Source organism: Nicotiana sylvestris, chromosome 12, assembly GCF_000393655.2.
Source record: "Nicotiana sylvestris chromosome 12, ASM39365v2, whole genome shotgun sequence".
NCBI lineage: Eukaryota > Viridiplantae > Streptophyta > Magnoliopsida > Solanales > Solanaceae > Nicotiana > Nicotiana sylvestris.
In genome coordinates, this window is record NC_091068.1 from 73,629,563 (window position 1) to 73,643,200 (window position 13,638).

Consider the following 13,638-nt stretch of genomic DNA (forward strand, 5'->3'; position numbering starts at 1 on the left):
CATAATATACTGAAAGTTTTCATACACAAATGCACCAATCTCCAGTATATTATGCTAGAACTTTCCATGTTGCAGCAAAATAGTGGCTATAATGACCATACAAACGCTGGCTATTTTTCAATTACCAGTCCGAAAACTGGCTAGTCTGTGCTATTTTCACCTGGGAAAACGGTTTAGAGAATGAAAAATAATGAAAGTCCAACGCCAAAATAAAACAACCAATCCATTTATCAAACAGCTTTAGGTTTCAGTGGGAAGCAAATCAACCTTTTCAGCAACGAAGTTTATAAAATCAAAATAACACAACCAAACAGGCAAAGTGAAAGAAAAGAACATGCCAAACTTAAATAAAAATAAGGTAACAGAATTCATTGAACCAAAATAGGGAACCCCCACCAACAAACACAACTACTACTACGCCTCAATCACATTGTCTATGTCATTTCAGTTTTGCTCATGTCAGTCAAATATGAACCAAAATACCCTGTTCAAATGGTGAGGAGCATAAACACTAAATACCCCAAGAAAAGCTGCCAAGAGGAAGGACATGGTTAACTAAACTGGAAAAAACTCAGAGCAGTTAAAAAGCAGCAGATATAGTATAGAATGAGGATACTAGAGAAAATGAATGCAAGACAGATCTCTTAATGCTTCTTTGATCAAATCTAAGTACTTACACCTTCTGGTGAAACATCAAACTCCAGGCCGATTAAAGGATGTCTCGGCTGCTCTGACTTTCAACATCAGAGTTACAATCTATTTTAAGTAACATGCACTTAACTGAAACTAAAAGCAAAAATAGACGAGAAATTGATTTTTGGTAAGCTAGTATTAAAATATAACGGGTTAAAGGCAATGGGAACCTGGTACCTGTTTCCGGCCCCTTTGATACATTTGAACTCACAGCTTCTAACTCCTAACTCAGACTATGTTACAATTATATACAGCCTATACAAGTCCTCGGACTAAGTTACAAGCAAGGAAAATCAAACATTTTCAGATATTACAACAAAAATTTACACTTGGCACATGATCTAACTACAATAAACTTTTTACAGGCCTACAGGCAGTTACAGATGCAATCAGCGGTCATTATCTGTGTCCTGGAAAGTACGTAGTCCATGTTGAATGCATCTTCTAGTATTTTAAACTCATCTCAGAATAATTGCGATGAACAAAAATTGCGGTCTATACAACTCCTCCAAATGTTGCAGCAATCACCTAAATTTCGGTTACAACAAAAAATTACTCTATACAAAAATTGCTAGCTGACAACACCTAACCTAGGCTGGCATTACTTGTACAAACCCAAAATACTTAACAAGTGCTCAGCGGACTTGGTATAACATCTTTACAAAGCTCAAAGTGATACGTGCATGAAACATTACACATTATGGAACCTGCTACAAGATTTACAATACAGAGCTCCAAAAAAAGAGCTTTTACAGACTGCTGGGCCTGCTGATACATCCCTTTCTAAATTGGATGCTCGCAATGCTTTATGCTAAAAAAACAAAAATTACAGCCAATATGAATAATGTTTCCCGGGCACACTAGGCACTAGGCAGAGACTAGCATTTTCAAACATTTGTCCAATTTAACTCATCTTCCTCCAGATAACCAAAATATGCTGACTTAGTCACGAAAAACAGACAGTTGCCTCGCGGCTCCCTGAATACGATAATTAGAGAAATCTCCAAGTTAATACTCATGAGAAATGATACAACCCAAATACTCATATGACTGTGTTAGTTACAGATGCCCATAACAGTAAACAGATGAATTAATATGGACATTGAACCAAAAAGAAAGAAGGAAAAAATCAGCTCCATGCAAATGATCTTTAACTGCCTCAGGAAGCGGGCAACTTAAATAATCTTGCCCTCTCGAACTAGCACATTACAGATAAGAATTGTACAAACAAATACTATAACCTCAAGCAAATAATCTACTAGGTTCAACACTGTTCAAAATTAGAACTTAGAAGTAGCATGAAATGCCTGTATATGCATTTCTTGCCGAATCAATGTCATTCAAGAATAGACGAGACCATACCAATATAACAAACATGACCAAGCAGATTTACTCAGTTTTTTAGTTATACACCATGCAGATTTATAGACTCTTCTAGCTATACCAAGGACAGAGAAATTCAGCTCTAAATCCTTTACATAGACTCATATGAAGGCCAGCTTGAAAACGTGAAGGATCTATAAGTTGGCGCCCCTATCCTCTTCTAGGGTCAGGAGGAGGAGCTGAAGGTAGTGTTAAGACAAGGTACGAAGAAATTTGCTTAAAGCCCTCCAAATGGTACTACTAATAAAGAAATAAATCTTTGCAGCAACAATGCTGATTTAACACAGAGAAAGAAACCACAAAAGACCTAACTAACAGGAGATCTCCCGGTTATTACACACAAAAGACTAACATGTAATAAATTGTCTGCTAACCGATGACTCCGCCATATAAAATCAGTACTCTGACCAATGAGATTTTATTTTAGCTGAAAATGCTCATAAAAATCACCTAGGAGTGCAGCAGAAATTGGAGTGAGTGAAGCTCACAACATGTATGAACTAGTATCGCATAGATTTAAAGTTGCTAAAATAATTACTCGAGACAGGATTTGTACAAATTACCAGCACAACATATCTGACTCCCTAACTAGTTCACAACTAAAAACACTTCAACTTCACAAATCATCTACGCTAGCAGACATCAATAATACTGGAAGATCCACACATATAAGCACCACTATACCACTTAACAGCCATGGCACAACCAATTTATAGGACCACCACACTTGGAATCATTAATTTCACAAAAAAGTCGAAAAATACTATCATGAAAACTCAGTTTCTTCGCCGAACGGATAAACAAATAAGGACTAAGTTTGAATACAAAAGAAATAATACCTACAAGCATACCTAGAAAACAAGGTCTAGCAGCTTAGAAATGAATAACCAAGATAAGACAACCTCCTTCCCCTAGCCAACACTTAAGTGCATCCAAACAAAAGAATAAAAAGAGCACATTTTAAAAATCACATGAGCAGCAGATTGAAAAGCCAAGCATCATGAATCAAAGGCAATTTCTCAGCTTTTGGCTTAAGTAAATATAACTAAGTGACTGAAAGAACTTAACCAGCATACCACCATACACAAAAGGGCAAACTCTAAGATAATAAACAAGAAGATCTAATCAGCTCCAAAGAGCTAATTTATGAGATTATAAAACCTAGAAGATAATCAGTAACTGGGAATTAGAAAGCTCAAACCAGCAAACTCATAAGAGTATTTTAGTAAAGGTACTCATAATCTTAGCACAAATAGTTCTGTATCAAATCATGTTTATGGGGAGTAGAATAAAAGGACCTTTATCTACTTCCTGCAACCTTAGTAATACTTGACTTACTTCTTTAAATCCAGAAACCACAGAGTATCAGCACCAACACAAACAGGAAGAACGCCACTGCATACAAGCACCTGGAGGAAGGACATCTCGAAAGGTTATTGATTGTGCTCATAGTCCTATAAAATACTTGGAACAGATGCATGACAGGATAGATCAGATCATTCAGAAGGCGCACGTCTACGTTTCCCATAATTTGTGTCTCTTGATCTAGACCTATGATCCTCTTCCTGTGCTGCTCGGGATCTGCTACGGGATCTCGAAGAAGACTGTCCACGGTCATAGTCATCCTCATATTCTGATTCACGTTCCTTTTGACGATAGTCCCGGTAACCGTCCCTTTCTTCCTTGTATCTGTGCTCCCTATCATACCTCTCTCTGTCATGCTCTCTTTCATCACGATGTCTCCTCTCAGAGTTGCCTGACCAGTCACGCTCAGATCCACGTTCCTTTTCCCTGGACACAGCACTTGACCTGGCTCCTTTATCATGGCTAACCTCTCCATAGCCATATTCTGATGCATTATCTTCACCACCATAACTGGACTCTCTAGTTCTCCTGCCATGTTCTTCTCCTCCCCATCCACCTCCACTTGTGTCAGTCCACATTCCTGGATGAGGCCCATCCATCCCAGCATTACCCATCATTCCCATTCCGTTTGCAGACATTCCTCGACCAAAGAAAGCAGGGTTGACATGAGGAGCCACCCCAGGAAGGCCCATAGGATTAACAGCTGGAAATTGAGGAATCATCCCTGGAAACGCAGGACCAGAAAACCCTCCATAACCAGCTCCTCGACCCATAAAACCAGGATCAAAACCAGGACCCATCATGCCCTGAGGATGCATTAGACCTGCAGGAGGACCACCAAATGCTGGACCTGCAAGTCCTTGCCCAAAAGCTCCACCAGGACCAGTGCCAGCTCCAGGATTCCCCATCATATTCTTTGCTCCCATGCCTCCTCTTCCCCTCACTGGTCCACCCCCAGGTCCTCTGTTAGGCATTCCCGGCCCTCCACGCCCCCAGCTACCTCTTCCAAAATTCCTCCCTGCATCTCCAGGGGCGTAATTTGCCCCACCTCTACCAACTCCCTCATTCATGGGTCTTCGCCCCTGTGGTTGAGTCTGCACCTGGTTTTGAGTTTTGTTCATATATGAAGAACCCATCTGTTTTATAGTTTGTGGAGTAGCAAACGCGACAACACAAGCTCGCCCATTGAAAATATGACCATTCATTCCTTCTTTGCAAGAAGCTGCAGCAGCTGGGTCAAAGAACTCAACTTGACAATAGCCTTTAGACTTGCCACTAGCTCTCTCATCAAAGAATTTGATCTCCTTTACATTTCCATATTGTGTCAACACACTCTCAATCTCAGCATCAGTAGTCCACCAGTGCAGCTCTCCCACAAAAAGCATGGTGTTGCCATTCTCCAGAGATGGCCTTATAGGAGTCTCGCTAATAATTGGGCTATTGATGTTAACATTCCCGCTTGAACTCAGTTGATTAGTTGGCATTTGCGTAACAACTCTTGATCCACCCACACCAGAATTCACCAATGGTGTAGCTTCATTGGCATTTTTCTCTGGCATATTGATAGGATCAGCTCCAATTTTCTGCGTCGTTTGTATGGATCCTTGGTACCCAGAGTTTCCCACTTGAGAATCGCGAGTCAACATCATTGCTAAAGGCCTTCCTTTTTGTGCAGCATCAGCCGGTCGTTCAGTTCCCCTTTCAACTACAGGTCCACTCTTTTGCTCGGGGAATCGGACTTCAGTGCCAGCATATTTCCCTTCTGTTGCAACACCAGGGATTTTTGCCTCATCTGATCCTATACCGTCAGCCTTTGCATCAGGAAAACTAGCTTTCTGATCTTGAAAACTCACATTTCCCGCATCAACAGGCGGAACTGGGGCCTCTGACCGCTGGAGCTGTAGGAAACCTTCCCCAACATTAACATCATTGTAAAGATCATCATATTCATCATCTTCACCCATCATTTCATCCTCTGCTAGTGCGGGAATTGTCCCACCTCCATGGTACTGCATCTTGTGGCTTCCTCCATATTCCTCATCACCATAATCCAACTGCTCATCTGCTGTTGGATCCATCAACGGTAACTGAGACTATAAATTAGGAAACACCACCTGATTTTTAAAGGCATAATAGATGATAGTTAAGTTCATTACTTTAAACATTAACAAACAAAGTAACTTGAATTTCCATCTGCAGCAAATATTCACAAGTCTTAATGCATATGGACATTAATGGAAAAAGGATGAAATGCAGACAATTCTGTTATTCTTTTTATAAGACTGGCTATGTTTTTGCCAGTGAATGTTGGGCAGCTAAGTCCAACATATCCACAAGATAGGTGTTGTGGAGATACAAATAATAAGATGGATGTACGGTCATACAAGATTAGATAAAAGTAAAATTGACCACATTGACAAGAGCTGCAAGTAGCACACACTGAGCATAAAATGAAAGAAGATCGCTTAAGATGGTTTGACCAAGTCTTGACCTACAAATGCACCGATTCATATAAAAGAGGATAAGGTAGACCTAAAGTTACATGTTATTTCAAAAAACCTACAATTTCTTGGGATAAATGCAGACTTCGCCAAAGATAGGGCATAATAGAAGAAAATGATCAATATATGTGATATCTACTAGTGGGAAATGGGATTTAGTCGTGTTATAGAACTTCTAATATTATTATTTATTGCTAATATTTATATATATTTAACTTATTTTCACTTTTATTTTTATTTGGTAGCTGACCCCAACTAGTTTGCAACTGAGGCATAGTTATTGTCCTTGTTGACCCCCATTATCCCTACTCCCATGTGCCAAAAATCCTTTTTACAACTTCCACCTTGGTCACTCAAACCCACAACCTCTTCGTTGAAGGTGGAGGGCTCAGCCACTCGAGCAACCCCCTCTTGTCAAAAGATGATGTTTTAGCAGAGAAAAGAAAAAGATCTTAATGTACTGAACAAATATCTGAGAGCATAATAGCATAATCTTAAAACTTTAATTTACAGTTTGAGAATAGAACTGCAGAAACTTGAAGCATCTTTCAAAGCAAGACATCAAGAGATCTGACAGCTAGAAAAGTAACAACAGCACGTAGATCTTTATAAAACCGACAGGCAAAAATTAAATGTGTAACTCAGTAGTAAAAATGGAGACGCACCTACCCACATCAGAAGTCACAAGAAAAAAAAACGTGATATTTTTCTACATCATGTTAATTAAAACATTAAAAAAAAATTGTTGAAAACCCAGATCACAAAAAGTAATCTTGCTCAATACCCATATCACAATTTCAGATATATATGCAAAAAATCTCGTAAGATATCAGAAATTTTGAACATTTACATTAGCCAATGTTACCCAATTGTATGTAACAGTCAACGGATAACAGCATACAAAAAACGATTACAATTTATCATTGACGAATAATAGTTTCCTAATCGAAAGAAAAATTGGGAATCCAAAAGGGACGAAAAGATAATTACCCAAAGAAAGTTGGGGAAAATCGAAAATAGAATTGAGAAAGTCTTTTTTCTTACTTGAGCTTCTCCTCTCAGGCTCAGCTGTAGAGGTTAATCTTCAACTTTGCCTCTCTCTCTCTCTCTCTCTCTCTCTCTCAAACAGCTTCTCGTTTGGTTAATTTTGTAGTCTTCGCCCAATGACTGGCCCAATCTTTAGAGTGGTAACTGGTAATAATTCGAATATAAGAACTTTTTGTAAAAAAATTACATCTGCTTTGTAGATGAAAAATAAAATTATTTTCATGAGCTGTTTCAACTGAAACAATTATCAACTGAAACAATTAATTACAGCTTTTTGTGAGTGTTTCTTTTATCCTTTTTAAGTTAGTTAAAATTCAAAATAAAATAAATAAAATTTTGATCAGATTTTTTATTATTTTATTTATAGCTTGTGTCGCCAAGCTTCTCCAAAGTGGAAGTGTTTGGCCAAGTTTTTGAAAGAAAAGAAATATTTTTGAATCGAAGCTGAACCAGAAAAAAATATTTTCTCCCCAAAAGCACTTTTGAAAAGTGTTTTTTTAAATAAAAATACATTTAGAAGTACTTATTAAAAGGTTGGCCAAATGATAATTACTGCTCAGAAGTATTTTTCAAATTAATTAGTCAAACACAAACTGTTTCTCATCAAAAGTACTTTTGAAAAAAATATTTTTTAAAATAAGCTAATTTTTAAAATTTGACCAAACACGCTATTAGAAGAATTTCAGGTGATTTGACGTAAATTCATTATGATTTTTCTTCTAACCAAAATTTAATCACTTTATTTGTCTTGTCAAATCTAGACCTTTGCTCCTGTTATCTGTGGAGTCTTAAATTGTGAATGGTTATGGCTGATTTGGTCTGTGAATAAGTTATACAAAGATTATAATGTGTGAATTATATTGAGATTAAACGACAATAGAATTTTTTGGCGAATATATTTTTAATGATAAATATTTTGTTTATTAGACTGAATATGAAATAATGAGGTATAATCTTTTATTTATATATATATATATAAATTAAACTCAAAGTAATAATATGAAATAAGAAAATAGACAAGAGATGTAGAGAGGAAGATAGAACTTTCTTATTTTATCAAGTATTTTTCTAACTGAAGCTAATCCCGTTTGAATTGTGTCTTTCCATTGTGGCCAATTATTTGTCTGTCTATATTCATCGACAGATTTTGGCTCAAGAATATCATCGTGTTGCATTACTTTAACAGCAACATTATATGTAAAACTATTGTCGATAATAACATTATTTCGATTCACCTTTTTTCGTGGAGACATAACTTATTGAGATCTCTTTATTTTTATCTTTTTTTTCTTGTGTTGAGGGTCTATCGGAAATAGCGTCTCTACCCCCAGGGTAGGGGTAATGTAACGATATAACCAGTCGTTTTGAGTATTTTAGCTCTGATCCCTTATTTATTGCCTCCACTATGTTGTATTATGGTTATGTGACTTGCCGGGAGTGTTTGGTTTTGGTTCGGGTGAGTTTCGGAGTGAAATGAGACACATAGTCCCTAAGCCGGAGGCTTAAGTTAAAATAGTTGACCGTAGTTTGACTTTTGTGTAGATGATTCCGGAATAGAGTTTTGATTGTTCCAATAGCACTGTATGGTGATTTTTGTCTTAGAAGCATGTCTGAATGTTGATTTGGATGCTCGTGGGTCATGACTTGAATTGGCATAAGTTAGGAAGTTGAAGGTTTAGAAGGTTGAAAAGTTTGACCGAGAGTTGACTTTATTGATATCGGGGTCGGATTCTGATTCCAAAAGGTGGAATAGATCCGTCATGTCATTTATGACTTTTATGCAAAAATTTGAGGTCAATCGGAGTTGATTTGGTATGATTCAACGTTAGTTATGGAAGTCGAAAGTTTATAATTTCAATAGGCTTGAATTTGGTTGCAATTCATTGAATCGATGTTGTTTTATGTGATTTTTGGCCTCAAGTAGGTCCGTTATGTGCTTTAAAACTTGTTGGTGTATTCGGAAGGGGTCAAGGGGGCCTCGGGTATGTTTCGAATTGCATCCGAAATAATTTTGGACTTGATCATTTTGCTGAAGCATCAGCCATTCTGGTGTCATCGCACCTGCGGTGGGAATAGCCGCTGGTGCGGACTCACTGGTATGGGTGGTGAAGAGCAGAAGCAGAAAGGGGCAGCCCAGGTCTGGGCTCGCAGGTGCGCCTCCGCAAGCGCGAACTTTTCTTCTGCAGAAGCGAAATTTTGGAAATGGCCTTGGGCAGGACCGCATGTGCAATCGATTTCTCCGTTGAAGCGGGCTCACAGGTGCGAGCAAGTGCTCCGCAGAAGCGAAATCTCAGGACTTTAGTGAGAACCGCACCTGCAATGGAAATTCCGCAGATGCGACTGTGGGTTCGCAGATCTGAATTCACTAGGCAAAAAAGGCTAAGTTCGAGGGTTTGATCTCATTTTTATTTTTGGACCTAGAGATCTCAGTTTGTGGCGATTTTTCGAGAGTTTTTCAAGGAAATCAAGATTCTAACTCGGTTTTGGCTATATTTCATGAATCCATTATTATTTTCATCATTTAATTAGTGATTTGAGTTGGAAATTTGGGGAAAATTGTGAAAACTTCTTAGGCTAAATTTTGGGGATTTGAAAGGCAGTTTGAAGTCAGATTTGGGTAATTCTTGTATGGGTGGACTCGTTATCAAATGTGTGTTCGGATTTTGTAATTTTGGTCGGGTTCGAGATGCAGGCCTAAGGTTGACCTTTTGAGTTGACTTTTTATTTCTCTTTAAAGATCGTAACTTTATTGTTTATAATAGTTTCCTATTGTTTATATTTATAATATATTGTTTTGGATAGATTCGAGCCATTTGGAGTTAGATAATCGAGAAAAGGGCTTACTAGTGGATTGAGTAGCATGTTTTGAGGTAAGTGTCTTGAATAACCTTATGTGGGAAAATTACCTCTTAAGATTGGTATTGTTTTGTATTAATTATGATATGTGAAAGCCGTGTACGCGAGGTGACGAGTGTGTATACGGGCTAAATGTGATAATTTATCGGTTCTAGCTATGTAGATTCTCCTCTTGCCTTTAATTGAGTTACCATAATATGTTATATTCATCATCATTAATCTATCTTCACATACTTTGCTTGTCTTACCTCTTACTTGTTAATTGCCTTTACATGCCTAGTTGAAATTATTATTTCTTCTATTTCTTATTCGTTATTTAACCGTTGAGTTACTTGAAGTTGTTAATTCTTGAAATATCTTGTTGTTGAAATTTGTATTGAGTTATAATTGTCGCGATTCACGTTGAGGCAAAGTTGTTAAGTTGTGAAATACTATTCGTGTTGAGTTATTCATTTTCGATTGTTATTGTTGAGACTCTTGTGCATTTGTGGTTGAACTATGGGCTATTTATTGTGGAAACACTATTGTTGTTGACTTCTTTGACAAGTTGTGATATTGGGCAGTTGAGGTACGATTTGTGATACGTTGTGCTATTGATACACATGCGGTGGTATAAGGTTTTGGGGTTGAAACGCATGCGGTAAGATAAGGTGGGCTTGATACGCATGCTGCTAGTAGGGGAACAACTTGAAGCCACACAGTGTGATAAGGTGGGTTAAAACGCGGGAAGTTATTTTGGAAAAAATGATTTTTAAACTAAATACAAGGCTCACGCAATGATATAAGGAAAGATTGTGAATTATTTTGTGATTTGAGACTACTAGGCGGTACCCCGATAGTGATTCTTGTTGATAATTTTCTATTACCTCACTTGTGTTTTGTTGCTTTGTTTCCGTGTCATATCATTCCTTGTTTTCTTCCGTGATGTATTATTTGCCTTAGTTCAATGCAGCAATTCTCGGTATATTTCTTTATTGTTTCATTTCCTTTGTTTATCATTATTATACTGTCATATACCTGTTCATTTTTATTATTATTCCAGTAGGGCCTTGACCTGACCTTCATTATTATATTGTCATATACCTATTTGGTTTTTTTTATTATTCTAGTAGGGCCTTGACCTGACCTCGTCACTACTCTACCGAGATTAGGCTTGGCACTTACTGGGTACCATTATGGTGTACTCATGCTATGATTCTATACAATTTTGTTGTGCAAATACAGGTACCTCCTTTCAGTCCAGGCACTAGTGAGATGAGTTCAGATTCAGAGACTTCAAGGTATACCTGCCGGCGTCTGCAGGCCTCAGAGTCACCCTCTATCTAGTATATTTCATTTTCTTATCCTTTTATAGACACTCATGTATAGGGATGTTCAGTAACATCTTATAGAGCTTGTGACTTATATTCGCCGGATTTTGGGAAGTGTTTTCTTTTGAGCTACGAAGTTTCTTTATATGATAGTTGTCGAGATATTTGAAGTTTTTTATAAAGTATCAATTAAATTTTGCACGTATGTTAGGCTTACCTAGTCTTAGAGACTATGTGCCATCACAATATCCTACGGAGGAAAATTGGGGTCATGACAAGTTGGTATCAAAGCTCTAGGTTCATAGGTGCTATAAGTCACAAGCAGGTTTAGTAGAGTCTCGCGGATCGGCACGAAGACGTTTGTACTTATCATCGGGAGGATATGGAACTGTTAGGAAGAGCTTCACTTCTTTGATTTCCTTATCGTGCGAATTTGTTGACTTCGAAATTCTAAATCTCTGTATTTCTATTCTCTCATAGATGGTGAGGACACATACAATTGGATCTGATGATCAGACACCCGGGACCGGGGCAGAGGACGAGGACGGGCACGTGGTGCAGCCATAACACCTGCCCGACCTGCGACAAAGGAGCCGCTAGTAGCTCCAGTTGGGGGCAAACACCTGAGACGCCTGTTACTTCCCCTACACTTCAGGAGACCTTCGTCTAGTTTTTGAGCATGTTTGGCACTCTAGCTCAGGCGGGGTTGATTTCACTTGCTCTTGCCTCTTAGGCCGGGGGAGGAGCATAGACTCTCGCTGCCCGTACCCTAGAGCAGCGGGTCCAGGTTGACCAGGTCCCAGAGGTCATACCAGTGCATCCGGCTGTCCTAGTTCAGCCCAAGGTTAGGAAAGCAACATCTGAAGGGGAGCAGCTCAGGCTCGGGAGGTACGACAAGTACCACCCCCTACCTTCAGCGGCTTACCTTCAAAGGATGCACATGGTTTTCTTGAGGAGTGCCACCATATCCTCTATACTATAGGTATTGTGGAGACGAGTGGGGTTGCTTTCGCTACGTTCCAACTTAAGGGAGCAGCTTATTAGTGGTGGCAAACGTATGAGTTGGGTAGCCCGGTCGAGGCTGCTTCACTTACCTGGGCTTAGTTCTCAAAGATGTTCATGAGAGAGTTTGTTCCCTAGAGACTTCGGAATGCATGGTGCGCAGAGTTTGAGCAGTTGCATTAGGGTGCTATGACCATATCAGAGTATGCTGTTACGTTCAGCGAGCTGTCCAGACATGCACCAGCCTTAATCTCCATATTCAGAGAGCGAGTCCATCAATTTATCGAGGGGCTCAACCATGGTATAAGATTCAGCATGGCTAGAGAGTTGGAGACTAATACCCCATACTAGCAGGTGGTGGAGATCACTCAAAGATTGGAGGGTGTGTGGGGTCGAGAGAGAGAGAGAGAGAGAGAGAGAGAGAGGAGAGAAAGGCCAAGAGACCTCGAGATTCTGGCACATATCGTGGTGCCCGTACTCTAGTTGCAGCCCGTCATGGTAAAGGCTTTGTGAGCCGCCCTATTCATTCAGCACTACCAGCTTTCAACGGTATTTTGACTACTCCGAGGTCTCAGGTTGCCCATTATGCACCGCCACTGTCTAGTGCACCTCCTATACATAGTACTTTCTGTGGCCAGTCCAGCTGACTAGGCTCGAGCTAGTTTTAGCAGCCGCATCCTCCGGTAGATTGTTTTGAGTGTGGTGATACTCGTCATATGGTAAGGGACTACCCTAGACTCAGAAGGGGTGCACCTCCATAGACCACTTAGGCTTCACGTATTCCATAGGGTCCTCAGGCTTCTCAGGACGAGGTTACCGCACCAGTTGCCATTCCACCTACATAGCCAGCTAGAGGTAGAGGTCGGGCGGGTAGGGATCGCCTTAAAGGGGGAGGCCAGGCCAGATGTTATGCTCTTCCGACTAGGACGGAGGCGGTTGCATCAGACTCAGTCATCACATGTATTGTTCCGGTTTGTCATAGACATGCATCAATCTTATTTGATTCAGGCTCCATTTATTCGTACGTATCATCTTACTTTGCTCTGTATTTGGGTATATCCCACGATTTTTTGAGTTATCCTGTTTATGTGTCTATACTTGTGGGAGATTCTATTATTGTTAACCGTGTTTATCGGTCGTGTTTAGTTGTTATTGGTGGTTTTGAGACCAGAGTTGACCTATTATTTCTCAATATGGTAAATTTGATGTTATTTGGGCATGGACTGATTGTCGCCCTATCATACCATTTTTGATTGTCATGCCAAGACGGTGACGTTGGCCCTGCCAGGTTTGTCGCGGTTGAAGTGGAGGGGTACTTTGGATTGTGTTCCTAGCAAGGTGGTATCCTTTCTTAAGGCACATCGGACGGTCGGGAAGGGATGTGATGCGTATCTAGCCTTTGTGAGGGATGTCTGTGTTGACACTCCTACCATACAACCAATTCCGGTAGTGAGGGACTATACAGATGTTTTTCCGGCGGA

At 39.5% G+C, this 13,638-nt stretch overlaps 1 protein-coding gene across 3 annotated transcripts; it reads right to left on the reverse strand.

Annotated features, from left to right (window-relative positions):
• Positions 1–1,229: 1,229 nt before the first annotated feature.
• Positions 1,230–7,110, reverse strand: LOC104229894 (uncharacterized). 3 transcript variants are annotated; one of them, XR_711753.2, is made up of 3 exons: positions 6,987–7,110; positions 3,415–5,555; positions 1,230–1,671 (listed from the first exon to the last, which is right to left on the reverse strand). XR_711753.2 is itself a non-coding variant. In XM_009782616.2 (2 exons), the coding sequence occupies exon 2, from the start codon at positions 5,517–5,519 to the stop codon at positions 3,573–3,575; it is 1,947 nt and encodes a 648-aa protein (XP_009780918.1). In that variant the 5' UTR covers positions 5,520–5,555; positions 6,987–7,110; the 3' UTR covers positions 3,158–3,572. The 3 variants fall into 3 exon arrangements, 1 of the variants encoding a protein (XP_009780918.1); XR_711754.2 differs by having other exon boundaries at positions 6,933–7,069; XM_009782616.2 differs by lacking the exon at positions 1,230–1,671 and having other exon boundaries at positions 3,158–5,555.
• Positions 7,111–13,638: the final 6,528 nt, after the last annotated feature.

What these genes read in the sequence shown, in the direction of transcription:
- LOC104229894 (XM_009782616.2), bottom strand. Translation starts at nt 5,519, where the DNA reads ATGGATCCAACAGCAGATGAGCAGTTGGATTATGGTGATGAGGAATAT.